The 15,519-nt window shown below is 26.2% G+C and overlaps 1 protein-coding gene across 1 annotated transcript in view; it reads right to left on the bottom strand.

Annotated features, from left to right (window-relative positions):
• Positions 1–1,796: 1,796 nt before the first annotated feature.
• LOC113553172 overlaps positions 1,797–15,519 on the bottom strand; it is a 59,242-nt gene continuing 45,519 nt past the window's right edge. Inside the window, exons 5-6 of the mRNA XM_026956353.1 lie at positions 7,714–7,773; positions 1,797–4,215 (exon numbers count right to left, since the gene is read on the bottom strand). Coding sequence (XP_026812154.1) covers positions 3,782–4,215; positions 7,714–7,773 — 494 coding nt within the window. The 3' untranslated portion in view covers positions 1,797–3,781. The remainder of the gene's footprint in view (positions 4,216–7,713; positions 7,774–15,519) is intronic.

The raw sequence follows: 15,519 nt of genomic DNA, 5'->3' as shown, positions 1-15,519 counted from the left end.
CTATAGAAAAATAGGAAATAATTTAAAAACATATACTAAGGCGAGTAGTTTGTGAGTTATACGTATTTAAAGTTTAGACGAGCGGAGTAGTGGACAAACATTTTGCAGGGGTAACTTTAAATACTTATAACTCATAAACTGCTCGCCCTAAATGTATCAAAATACTCAGAAAATTTTTCTGCTTTTGAAAAAGAAATTAAAACTCTGTTGTCATTCAAAAAAAAAAAAAACTTAAAAAAGTATAAGGATAAAAAATATTTAAAAATTTAATTTTTTTAGTAAAAACGTTGTTTTTTAACAACTTGAAAGTGTAAAAATCAAAATTTGATTATATGCATAATTCAAGCATAACAATGGGGTGAGCATGCTTAAAAATCACCTTGTATATACATATATTATTTAAAATAAAAGATTTCGGGGTGGGCTTAAGCCCAAAAGCCCCCCCCCTGGATACGGCCCTGCCACGAGACCTAATGCTTACATTAAAGTACTAAATCGCAACCTTCCGCTATTGTCGTCCTCAACTTAACTCATGTCACGTACTCGCGTCCAAACACTTAAAATCTTTTAGTCATTGATACCAATGGTCACAAATCAGAATGATTTATATCTGTTTTGCATTTATGCGAATACTCGTTAAACGAGTAGAATAATAATTTAAGTCTTAAGAGAATTCTAACTTGAATTATTTCTGTTGATTACGTTCACGAAAATAATAATACAATTTATAACCAATGAGCGCGCAGTGTGCGTAATAATATATGATCACGAGTATATTACACGAGATTATAATACTTCGAGACTTCGTAAAAACATTCTAAACCAAAGTTTAATGAAACAACCGCATCGTAGAACAATTATTATTATGACACATTTATGCGTGATTAAATTTAGGTTCACAGAATAAATTTGATAAGCTATCCACTTACCATAATTCAAATCACGCATGACACGCAGCTATAATTTAAAAACTTTCACCAAATTCAAGTTTAAAGTTTAATACCTATTGACTGTTTATTTGAACCATTTTATGATATCATGATCAAAATTTACAAAATCAGTGAACAATTAAAATTTAATGACAGTTCATGTTAACCTATGTTTAATTTTATGCAATATATCTACGAACAAGCATTTTTCCGGGTAAATTAGTTCAGATCTATAATAATAATGAGTAAACTAATATAATTAACTTAATTATACAATGTAATATAAATATTAAGGGACTTAACCGTTCGCTTTGGAATCTTTATGACTACGAAAGACTTATAGGTGATTTTGATTTTATACTGCCCTTTTTAATCAAAAAATAAGCTAATACTTATATTAAAATATTAAATATAGACTGCAACAACACATTTTAAATTTGAACTATACTGAATATTGAATAGTCACTGTAAATATTGTAAGCTTAAGCATTTATATCCAATAATGCATATTTCCTATATACTCAACTGTAACAATAGTATATGATTAATACATTTAACATTACATGTCAAAAGACACAATAATTGTATCATAATTACTATAACAATAATAGAGAGAACCATAAATATAATTATTTTTAATTAGTATATTTAAATAGTATTATTATATATTGGGCACATTGAAGTTTTCATATTATGTGTATTAAACATAATATTATTATTAATATTTTAATATTTATTAATTAAAAAATGATGAATATTACATTGTGTTAAAAGTTAATAATTTAAAATGCATCATTACGCATTAAATTAAATATTATAATTATGATATTATCAATTGAAATGTATTAAATAAATAATATAAATGCGAAGAGTAATCAAATTATTGGTTGAACGACGAAACGCATTTAAACATTTTCAAAGTGTTTCAGTTCGTTTAACACGTGTTAGGCACCAAACTTTTAAGTACAGCATTAAGGATTTCATAAAAGGCGAAACGGTTTCAATAATTAAAACGTCAATTTAAACGATAACAATAACAATAAAAATAAAGAGCGAAACGAACGAGAACAGCTAACAAAATAACATACGCATATATGATAACATAATACATTTAAACACAATAATAGGTAAACTATCGTACGATGTAGGAATAATAGGAAGTTAGTTTTCACAGTAAGCGTTGCCCCGTGAGCAGTAAAACAGGCATGGAGGTCGGGGTTGGTACGTTATTATTATATATGTGTCAAATGATATGGTTCTGGATTTGAAAAAGAACGCATTCTGAGTGAAGCAAATAATGGAAAAAACGGCGTTTATCGTGACGCGAATTCGTTAAATTACAGTTAAAGTTGGTATCTCACCATGTTTATTATACATATTATATTATTATCCACCATTTAACTATATATTATATTTCTCTACCCGCCGCCTGGCGCCTGCATGAACTTCAAAACTTTCTGAACTATTTAAATAACAAAAATAAGTAATTTTACTTTTAAAATATTTACAATTGGCTTTTACGAAACAGGATTCACTGTAGTTTTTAAACATACAATACAAATATGAGTACCTAATTACGATGACTGTAAGTAAATAATGCGAAAATAACCATTCGAAATCATAATTCAAAAATACGGACAAGAAAAGAGAAGAAGGAATTTTTACGGGAACAAACGCGGACGATAAAATATATTCTATAACGCGGAGATAAATTATAAAATATACGTTATAAATTATACGCGTTTGTGCGATACCAGAGTCTGTGCGATAACATGTCGGTCGTATTTGACAATGAGCGAAACAACTCGTGACAACTAGCGCACACGACATGAACTCCGTACTTAGGTAAATAATAATACTCGTAATAATATATGAATGTCTACGAAATGGCTTTGCGTAACGACACGTGACGCGACGATCGTATTAATATAATATGTCGAATACAAAGGGCACCGTTACGAATGATACTTACCTGCAAACGCTACCCTATACACGCAAGTGTACACAACATTGTATAATTATTATAATCTTTGTAGATTTCTCAACCGTGATCTATTCGATTAAGAGGCGTTTCTCATAACTCATAAGCCTAAAATAGCGCGAACGCTGATATCACGATCGCGGGGACATCCTTATACACCGCTGCGGCCGAACACAAGAGCTCTCTATACATATATTTATGTTTTTACACATTATTCGAGGTAAAATAATACTTTTAAAATTATCGTAATAAATATAACACACACACATATATTATGATACATCTTAACCGCGAATAAGTCGTAATTCCCAATACAATAATCCGGGTTGTATTTTGTCTCTCGTTATTAATAATTTAACGTCTTAGAAACGCTTTTAATTATAACTCATTCTCTGAGTGGTTTTTTTTTATTTTATTTTTTTTTTTTTTTGACAAACGCCGAATATCACTTCGATAAAATAGCCCGAATTATTGCATTTGAAAAAACGGTTGATGCGTTCGAATATCGCACGATATATTGCACATCGCTAGTCCTCGAATAGCGACGCGTTCCTACTTACACCGGTGTAGCGCTGCGAGTCGTAGCAGCGGAGTGCACCTCGGCACGCACACGACTGCAGCTGCAGTCAGTTGCAACCGCCTCTGCGGAGGACCGCCGTCCGAGGCATCGGTGGTCGAGGTGTCGGCGGTCGTGCGGACGATCGATGCGGCGAAGCGTCGGTGACGGCGCACACGATTACAGGGCCACGTCGTCGACGGGCCTGGTGACGCTGATGTGTATGGCGCTGTACGGCAATATACCGGTGATGGTCATGCGGCGGCTGCCGTGGTGGCCGTGGGCGCAACCGCACAGCGCCGTGGAGGCCGTATGCTATTTGAACCGGAACGCGCACTGTTGGAACACCAGCACGGCCACGACGGCGGCGAGCACCACTGCGCCGGCCGCGTACACGAGTGCCAAGTGCACGAGGCTGGTCACGTACAGCGTCCGGTTGCACCATCCATTCGGTTCGTACAGCGACGACGGCTCCGAGTCGGGCCAGTACACGGACAGTATCCAATAGTTGCCCAGCGCAAACCAACCGGCCAGGAATGCGGCCAGCCCGACGGACGCTATGCGCGACCCCATGGACGACACCATGTCCTCCCGCGTGCCCATGTCCGGCCGCCGGCGCTTGTTGTACCGCAGTGACTTGACCTGTCGGCATAGCAGCCAAACCATTTTGATCATGCCGAATATGCCGCCCACGATCATGTACACCGGTATGTGCGGTTCCCGCGGACAGTCGCGCACAAACTCCACACCTGCAACACGCCAAAACCGACGACGACGACGACGACGAACGCCATCGTCACCCGCCACGTTACAATAATGACATTATATATATTAAATTGATAATTGTCGTTACTACGGTTATTCGCTGGCTGGCGCGGTCACAACGGTGCCATGTCGTATACCACCCGATCTCCTAAAGTGTGATGTGCATGTGCAATTGCACGTGGTGTATAATATAATATTGTATCGTGCAGTCGTGTCATGTCAGGGTGACTATATGATTATGTCGCGGAAGAATCAATATTCCTTGACCCGACCTATTAAATCACACGTCTGTATATATAGTTTCAAACGTGCGATTCGGTTCAGTTGGTTTGGGTTGGTGAAAAATCTAATATTATTGGAACAAGGCGAAACATGAGTAGTATTATAGGTATATTTGGCAGCCAGACAATAATATACTATGTCATTATTTCACTATGTTACTATTTCATGTTTTTCTCGTTGTACCCGGTCAGAGTGTGATGCACTTATTCAAATTTTATTCCCATTAGATCAAGTTGGGAAATGGGTTATAGTGTACCAAATATTATAAATCAAATATTTTACCGAAAAACAATGCAACTAATATAGTGCAAAATCAGTACGTATCTATCCCACATTCCCACATGATGGTTTTTCTGTTATTTCTCTCTGATTTATCCATTCACATAACGTATATTATTATTACTATTATTGTTATTATAAACTTTACTTATCGTCCGAACAGCTAACAGTTCGTCGATATAAAAAATATGTTTAAAAAATACACGCATATCATAATAAGAACGAATTCAATTAATTAATAATATGTAAATGAATATAGTATCCATGAGACCATAAATCATTGTACAGATATGTTATACATAATAAATTATACAGAGTGTCTTCTTTTATTTTATCATGGCAACAACTCCTAATAATTAGTATTTTGGAAAATGATAACTAAGTAATTTTAGTACGCCATAATAATTATTAGTATGCAATATTACATGATTCAATCAATTTTTATGTTTGCCTAATCAAATGGATGTATACTAATGCTTGAAAAGTCTTGGTCGATGTTTGTTTCAATTATTTATTGAGTATAATTTATTTTTGCTTAAATAAGTATTATTTTATTTGTTAGTTTATAATTGTGGATACTAAAGAAAGTATATTAAAAACGGTTCATCTAATAAGTAAACTATATAATAATATAACTAATAATACGTGTACAATAATGTTGTGTTTTGTAGTTTTGTTATTTAAACTTTCGGTTTTAATAATTAAAAGTATTTTAATTTTTCGGTGTATTTCTGGCTCTCCGTTAATTGAATTTGAAATAAGCAACTTCCAACTGTATATTTAACATGATACATATTTTTGTTTTTTTTTTCAATTCACAACACAAATACATCGAACTTTTTTAGAATTCATTGAATAATCGTAAATTTCAGCTTATTTTAATTTAACCAAAACTGATAATAATATTGGTAAACTACATACCTTATATTTATTATATCTTATTAACTTTTTATTTAAAGTAAATTTGAGTATAATTGATGATCAAAAAATAATAATTACAAATAAGTTCTCAGAAAATTATATTTTATTTGAGAATCAATAACATTTTATCAGTACTGAAACTGTTAGTTTATCTTAGTATTAACTATAAGAACACACTCTTTCGGAAAATCAAAAATTGTATAATAAAATAAAAAACAATAACAATGAAGTTGCTGTTGCATAATTCACTTACTGACTTTATACTGTAAGGTTATTATTTGTTTGTTTATACATTCCTAGTATGAACATTACAAATGTATAATACTAAAACGAAGGATTGAACGAATTGTTCACAACAATGAACACAAAAATGACAGTTGACGGTTCCTTATATTTATTTTATGAAATTCACGCTTGTAAACAATATGCAAATTGTTATTCATTAATTACTTCTAAAACATTCCGAAATCATATGACAATGTAATAAATTAGAAAACGGAAAAGTGCTTCAATCAAACTGTGATATATAGGTATACACTAAAGTTTAATGATGTATAAAATCAGTCATTTATGATACATCAATTTAATTTTAAAGATGTAATTACTTATTAAATTAATTTTTAATAATTGCAATCGACCACGTTAATTGTTAATATTTTATAGAAAACCTACCGAATAATAAATTACTAAACTTTTAGTATAATATATTATATTACTTAGGGTCGTAGGTATAAAATACCCGTCCAAAACAGATTACAATTAATTTTATCATTTTTAGAAACTATGGCTTGTCTGATGCCTTGTCTATACTTTTTAAACTCATATTATGACAGATAAAATACTCGTTTTTCAATGTTTATCTTTATTAAAGTAAATAAACATTTTAATATTACCTACCTGACATGACACTGTAAGGAAAAATTTAAATAGTTAATATAGAAATGACCCTATAAATAATTTTTATCTTAAATTATGGTTACAAAAATATCGATAATATATAAAAATGTAACTACTTTAGTCTTTTTCGTTTGTTTTATTTTGTCACTGATATGTAACAATTAAACCAAAATATATACTAAAAATGTATTTATCGACCTTACTCTTTTTTTTGTTTGTTTAAGTCACATTAATTAATTATTTCTAAATTAAAAGTATATATTTTTAATTTATTTATCAGAAGAGATTATTTTGCATAACATCAACTATTGATTTAGTCCATATATCATCGTGGTATAAATTCAGAATTTAGAAATGAATAATATGAATTGAAATAATTAACTAAAAAGTACTAAAAATAGAAATACATAATATTTAATATTTTTTATTGTTATCCTGTATTATGTATGAGCATATACATAATTTCTTGTATAAATAGACTGTAATGTTCTTATTAAAAAAAAAAAAATTACACCCCGTACGTTGGTTTTATTACATTAATATCATGCGTAAAATATTTAAGTATAAAATTTCGAAGTTGACTAAATTACAACTGTTCAACTTCTTCATATACTTATATTGATATTCAGTTATTATTTATAGAGATGATAAGTGAATATAAAAATATTTAATATTATATTTATTTAAGTATCTGCCATACATAAAACAATACTATCATATAAATAAAGTAGTACCCTAATATTATTGTAACTTATCAAAATAACGAAAGCTGATGTTTTAAAAAATATAAATAATTAACTATTAGTTTATTGCAATGATAACATTTTTATAATTTAAAACCTTCAATAATGCTTGAATATTATATTACCTATAGCCAAATGTATTGAAGAAAGGTTTAAATTTTTCGTTAAACCACAATACTTGATAAATATGAAAATATTAAAGTATACATTTAAATTAATTTAATTGTATTGGTATACACAGAAAATTATGCTTAAAACTTAATTTTCATAGCTAATATAATATTATATGCATGCATTCGTATAATGGGATTAAATAATATTTGCTTTAATTAAAAGTAAACTTAATAGCACAAAACTTACCAACAACGAACATAATTAAAGGCACCACCGTGAAAATGGACAAAATTACCGTCATTATCACTGAAATCATAAAATTATAAATCCATTATTATAATTGAGCATTCAGAAACTATAAAATTCAATGGTTCATGATATTGATAACGTAATTTGAAGACTTCCTTGTTAAGTATACCCAACTAATGAATATTATATATTCGTAATGTTAGTCAATGCAGTCTGCGTCAAAAACTAATGAAAATGTTTTATGTGATCTATATTCTTAAAATATATTATTCAAATACATTGCATTTGTATTTACATTAGTTTCTTAAATTTTTAATCCTATTATTTTTATTTCTAGTATTTAGATTTAGAATTACTTTTAGTATATTTTATTTATATGATGATTAATTATATCAGAAATATAAATACAATATTTAACGTTGAATAATACTTTAATATGTTTACTTATTACTTATTTTCATTTTATTATGTAACTGTACTTCAAAATACAATAAAACATTATATTCAAAAGAATAGAATCCCCATAAATTGTATTTTTTTTCAATAAAGGTAATAAGACACAAATGGTAGGGAACTATTTCTTCGAGAGGCTCACAAGTGATCTTTATTGTCCTCTGGTCCGGTGAATTCGTGGTTCAGTAGTTCAAAATCCTTTTCAGGTAAATTTATCAGAGAAACCAATAAAATACGACAGCTCTCTGTGAGAACTATAACATAACACACAATCTCGTGGGAACTTCTAAAATCTTCGCTAGAGCCAATTAATCTTGAGACAGGACAGATTTATAGGGAGACATTGTAATAATTGTTCAGATTATACATATAGTAAATAGTATACAACATATTTCAAAGACGATACTAATTTTTTTTAATTTCACTTCTTCGTCAGTATTTTCTATTTTCGAGCTATTCACAATTTAAACGTTTATTAATTACACATTTTAAAGTTCGGTTATTGTAAATTTCAATGCATACTATTATTACTTACGATTACGCGTACTTAAAAAAACAAAATTAACTGAAGAAATACGAATTCATAAAATGTTTTAATTCGTTCAAGTTCCTAATGTTTTAGTGTATCAAATTAATTTTAATATAATCATCATAATATTATTATATACAGTTATAATTGTTATCAACCATATTTTAAGTTATTATTTATTAAAATTAATGGCACACGTAAAATGTTATAATTTCATTTCATACTATTAAAATCAAAACTGCCAGAAAGGTTTCTATTTTTCATACATAAATATCAATAAGTAGGTGAAGTAGCTTATGACTAATGACTATAAAAATTGATCATAAAAAAAGTCAATTTGTTATATAAAATAATATTTGAATAATATTTTATTACTGTAGTTTTAAAGAAATAATACATTAATACTTATACATTATTAGTATTATTACTTTAAATTATAATATTCTTTATTGGAAGTAATACTTAATCCAATGATTTATAATTTATTACGATAGCTGAAGAACAAAAATTGAATTTATTTATTTATAGTTTAATTGCCAGCAAAGGCTAAAATATACAGTGAATATTATTATATCGTATTGTACACAATTTCAACAAAAACAATCAGTAAAAATATATTGATATAATCAAGAAATAAACATATATTTTTAGTTACGAAACTGGATCAGAATTAAAATCAAATTGTATTAACTCATTACACGATTTCAGCAAGTGGCTGCGGCATAATGGATTATTATTAACATTGTTCTTAAAAGTAGGAGAATATGAAAACAACATTTATTTCAAAAATGAATATTATATACACAATAGTGTTTATTTACTTTTGTTTTTAATCTTCGTTAATCTAAAAATAAATTAATTTCAACAATCAAATATGGTAAGTTTATATTTAAATTAATATTTGTCTGCGGTATTGTTATATGTTAATTTTTGAAATAATAATGTATTAGCACCTACAATCAATAAAACGCTATAGTTGGAAATATATAATACCATATTATTAACAGTTCAAACCGACCTACATTTTTGTCACTGCAATCGATACACTTTATAAATCTGTGGGTATTTTATGCTCTTTATAATCAACAATCGTATAATACCGGTATACAATAACAATTTGTGATTCACACATGATATGAATATTTTAATTTACTAAAAATGTTTAAAATTGAAAATATTGATTATAGTTTATACTATTTAACGTTTACATATCAACAATCTATGATTTTTATAATTTATGTAAATTGTTTAATCTTGTTCAGTTTAGACAAAAAACACAGATAAGTATAAATAATATTACAAAAAATTAAATTAAATTATTTCAAACAAAAATATAATACTTATAATTTATAAAAAAAAATATATGTTTACATGACTATCTACATTTCTAGATGTTTTATTTAATAAAACTATTATAAATGTGTATAATTTATTGAATCATGAATGTGAACCACATGAATTATATATTATACAGCATATACAACTATAATAAGATCATACATAATATAGGTCTAAATGAATAAAGATTCATAACTGTACAAAAATTAAATTTACGATGTAAGTTAATATGACAAATTAGGTAAAAAATAACTAACTATAACTTTAAAATAATATTAGAGTGTAGTATTATATTATGATAATTAATTGTATATAATATTCTATATGGAAAAAACGTCATAACAGTGTCACTCAACAGCATACTCGATAAATATTATAATAATATATTTCCTTATCCTATTATTAAATATTGTGGATATTTATTTATATAATATTGTTTAAAAACCATGTTATATTTTCCTTAAATAAACAAAAGTAACAGAGGTAATATTTCAACTATGGTTAACATATGTAGTCAACAATGTGTGTTATGCCATTGTTGTCACCGTGAATAGCATTTTAAGAGAAACGCTATAGGTAATGTAAATATAAAATATTTAAGTTTCTTTATCATATTTACCATAATTGTATTTAGGTACTATCAAATAATTCATTTTACGTTCAACTTCACCTGCATTTCGAAATACTTAAATGTATTGGTATTATAGCAATGTTCTATTCTTTATATCGTACTTTTTGTTTTTTTAAGTAATTTCTCTTTGGAACAATAAGACACAAACAAAAAGCACCACGGAAAAATTAATTGAACACATAATATATAAGTACTTCAAAAGATAATTTTTAAGCTATGTTTCATGTTTATGTTGGTCTTATACTCATTTAAAAGCGAAAAAGATTTAGTTGAAATAGTATAATATGGCCAAGCTGATTTGTTTAAGTGTCTAGATTCATTATTGGAAAAGTTATATATTTTTTCACAGTTTAATAATATTGAAAAACTGTATTTCTTTAAAAAAAATTTATTATATATGAATAATAACTAATAAGTAATAACTAATTAACTATATATATTTAATATATTAATATTATTTTGAACCGCGATATTAGAAGTATTATTTATTCGTAGCTTATAAAAAAAATTAATTTAAAAAATTAGAAAACAATAATACTGAAACTATAAAGTATTAATAATACTACGTTTGTTCCATTTAAAATTTTACTAACTTCATTATTTTCAAATAATGAATCTTTAATTATTTTTGAAAACCATACATATTCTTAAAATATTTTAGTACTAGAATTACACGTACTTAAAAAATTATAATTATAATTGTTTTATATTCATTATTAATCATGAACCTAACTCAACCTAAAATAACAAAACATATTTTAACATATTTATCATTTTATCCTCAACATTTAGTTATTTAATGAAAGGAGATAATGAAAACTAAGTATACATATTCATAAACCTATAACTATAACTCACTAACTTGAAATAAATATTGAGAAGGTTTATGGTTAAATTTTAAATTTTTGATAATGTTTATTAGAAATTAATATGAAATTATAACGTTATTTATGAAAAAACTTAGAAACCTTAATTTTTTAGTGGCAAACACATACACAACGAGTCAAAATATCAACTTACATGATCGAGTTAAGGAAGATACGCATGATTTTTTTTCCATTCACATATTTCATTTTCTTACTTTATAGTTAATTTTCGTTAAACAGAACGACTACTACCATGAACAACAATTCAAATTTATTTTATTATTTTATTAGATTTTACATTTGAATTAAAATCAATGAACTGTTTAGTACTGTATTTTTATAATATAAATGATTTAAAGTTAAAGCTTTATTATCTATAATTAACTACAGTCTACACTAATATAATATAACAAATTATGAATTAAATATATCGTCTCTATCCTTTAGTTTATCATGAATAATTTTTCTCACTAACGATGTACCTATAAAGTGATAATTAAAACTATAAATAAGTTCTAATATAAATAGAGTTTATAGACTCAATAATTATCTTTTAACTATAGTATGTTTTCATAAAATGCAATCCTCATTATAAATGTAAATATTACAAACTTGTTAAACTAATATTTATATAATATCAATTTGTATACACAAAATGTTAAGTTAAGATTTTTTCATGAGTCTGCATAAATGAATAAAATGAGTATAAGATGTCAACTAATTAATATTTTTATAATTAATATGTCATATTAATAAAATTAGTTTCTACATTTTATATTTAATAGAATACCTAAGAACTTAAAAATATAAAATGTGATTTATACCTATTAATCAAGTTACCATTTAATAAGTACATTAATTTCTTACGTGCGTGTATATTTACATTTCATTTTCAACGTTAACATTTATAATAGTATTAACTTTCATCTAGGTAACTTATAATTATAATTTTCTTAACATTTAAAATAGCCTTATAAATCATATAATATTATGTTAATTTAAGAAATTTAAGATTATTAAAGCAAATTATTATATGAATAACTTATTTTTTATTAATTGTTATTAAACTTATAAATTATTATTTATTATTTTTGAGGTAATTTTAACCATATTTAAAAAGTAGAAATCCAATACGTACTATTGCTAACATTTATAAAATCGAGTCAGCTAGGTATAGGAAAATATTGAGAAATCGATTGGCATTATTAGAATAGGTCAAAACACTCAAAACTGTACTATTTCCTTGTCAAATTTACATTTAAAAATGATTAATTAATCAAAAAAAAAATCATTTTCCATGCATAAGAATGATATTTAAATAATTAAAACGTACATAGTCCTATTTTATGTCAATGTTGTTACTATTATCTATGTTAAATTAATAGACATCAATTATTAACTATACCATACCAAAACATGTCTATAAATTATTCAAAAATAGACTTAATTTCTATTATGCAAAATATACTGACTTATTATGGTCTATATTTTGGTATAGAGAAAATAAAATAGTTAATGCAAAAAATTTAATTTAAAACATTTTAATTAGTTATATTACAATTGTAATATTATATATTTATATTAAGTACAATCTTAGATTTTTTAATAACTCTTATTATTTAAAATTAAAATTATATACATATTATATATTATATTATCTAAATATTAAAAAAATAAACTAATATTTAAAATTACTTATATATTAAAAAACAATTTGTTTTCACTTTGTATTGACCCATGTAGTTCCCGCAAATGTTTTTTCTACGACAACTGCGTAGTAGTGTTTTTTTTTACATTTTTTCCCCTTTCTTATGTAAACAGTAATCTATTTTGAATATTTATATATCCTTAAAATCTATAATAAACTTCATAATATTGATTTTTCTTCGTAAAATATGAATATAAAAAAAAATGATATAATAATATGAAGGAACTCGCAATTATTAATATCTTAATAAGTAGCCATGAAGCCTATATTAGTAAGTTACTAATATTACTAGCTAAACTTTCTGTTAAAAGTGTATAATTTAATTTAATTTAAGTAATATACTAGTAAGTTATTGAAGTTAATTTAATGTATGAATCAATATAATTTTAATCTATTTTATGTTCTGGTTAAATACAAAACAATAGGTACCAAATTTCTAACTAAAATTAAAATTATAAAAAGAAATACCAATCCTAAAAATATTGGACAAGTTAAATTCTGTACAAATAAAATCATATTAAGTTAGTAAGAATGAATTAAAATAAATTAACTATTTTTTTATTTTTACATACAATCTTATGCTTAAATATTTTATAAAACAGTTTCACTAATTAACTAATTTAATATATCTAAAATAATTAAGATGGTATTTATGAAAAAAATCATGATTATTTAATAAATATTAAATATATAAAGTATGCATAGGTACTAATTATATTTTGATCAATTAAATATAAATGTAAAAATTTAATAATAAATGTTTAATTTTATTAAATACAGTATGATTTTTAAAAAAATAGAACAATAGGTTTTAAGATAAATAACGTTTCAACATTTTAAAAGTTAATAGCTAACAGTTTTTCCAAAACGAATAATTTTTAATAATTTTTTTCAAAGTATGCTATTGTCATAAAATGAATATAAGTGATATATTTAGGTATTCATTAGTCTTTAATAATGACTCATTATACATAATATTCAAAGGGTTTTAGTTATCTTATTATATTGATTTTAGAAGAGAAGACACAGTAAATCGTTTCTCATGAAAAATCAGTAATTTTGAAATAGTACGTTTAAGATTAACACCCCCATTTATGTTTATAGGTAAGAGTTAATTATTATTTATAAGTTATAACTGTTATAATTGTTGATACATTTTTTTTTTTTCAATGGTAATTAATAAAATATTATTAAATCGAATGGTTGGTCTGGTATTGTCACGTCGTAAACTTTATTTTCCCTGTACTGTGTATAGTATTCAACACAGGAAGCCGTGTCACGTAAACTACAAACTAAATGGTTCATGGAAACTGTGCGTATTTTAACCCAGTTTTCGATAACAACATAAAATCACTGACAAAAAAATCCAATGTGTGGACAAACAAGCAGATTACCAGTGAGTAATAGTGTCTATGGGGTTCAACCTAAAACTCATGCGAACATGCGAGTAGGTTATAGGATTTGGTCAAATTTTATTTGAACGCTTTACACGGTAAAACGTTTGAAAGTTCGGGTACGTGACTTCAGTAGATGAGACCTGTTGTGACAAACGTGATGGGAATGCACGGTCATCAAAATTAATCCGAACGAAAAATAAATATAAAGGAACGAAAACATAATAATAAAACTTACTAAAAATTATTTTCTTACAAATTTCGAGTTCATTTTGTTTAAAGGACTTGAAGAGTTATTGCTTTTATCGCAAGTGAATATGTAGTACAGTTTTTGTACCTACTCCTTATACCTAACAGTGTCTATAAGATTAAATAACCTAGAGAGTACTTTTGGGGTTTTGTACATAGATTGTCAGTCAGCGATTTTCCAACTGAGTAAAACAAAAGGACAATTGAGTTTCTCAAGTGTAGTAACTTCATGCTATTCAACAACTCGATATTCTTGTAGTCTATACTTATAGGACAGGTACCTAATTTTTTTTTTTTTTACTAAAAAATAAAAATTTAAGTAAACATTTAAAATTATTTTTGAAATATGTACTTGAATACTTTTTAAACATAGTGTTAACGTTAAGAATATGTATTCAACGACTTAAAATTGTATTATTTTCTAGGTATTTGAAAACAATATTTAAATAATAACAAATATTACGATAAATTTATAAAATTGTAAATCTTAAATATTGAAAAACTACTATAATATATTATAAACATAAATTAATATTCATAAAACAATATTGTATACACATTCAATATTATATTGTATTTTATAAAAGTATGTATTTCATAACAATGTTATTATATATCGTACAATTCATAATTTA

The sequence above is a fragment of the Rhopalosiphum maidis genome, chromosome 2 (genome assembly GCF_003676215.2).
Source record: "Rhopalosiphum maidis isolate BTI-1 chromosome 2, ASM367621v3, whole genome shotgun sequence".
Lineage (NCBI taxonomy): Eukaryota > Metazoa > Arthropoda > Insecta > Hemiptera > Aphididae > Rhopalosiphum > Rhopalosiphum maidis.
This window is presented reverse-complemented; position numbering and strand designations above follow the sequence as displayed.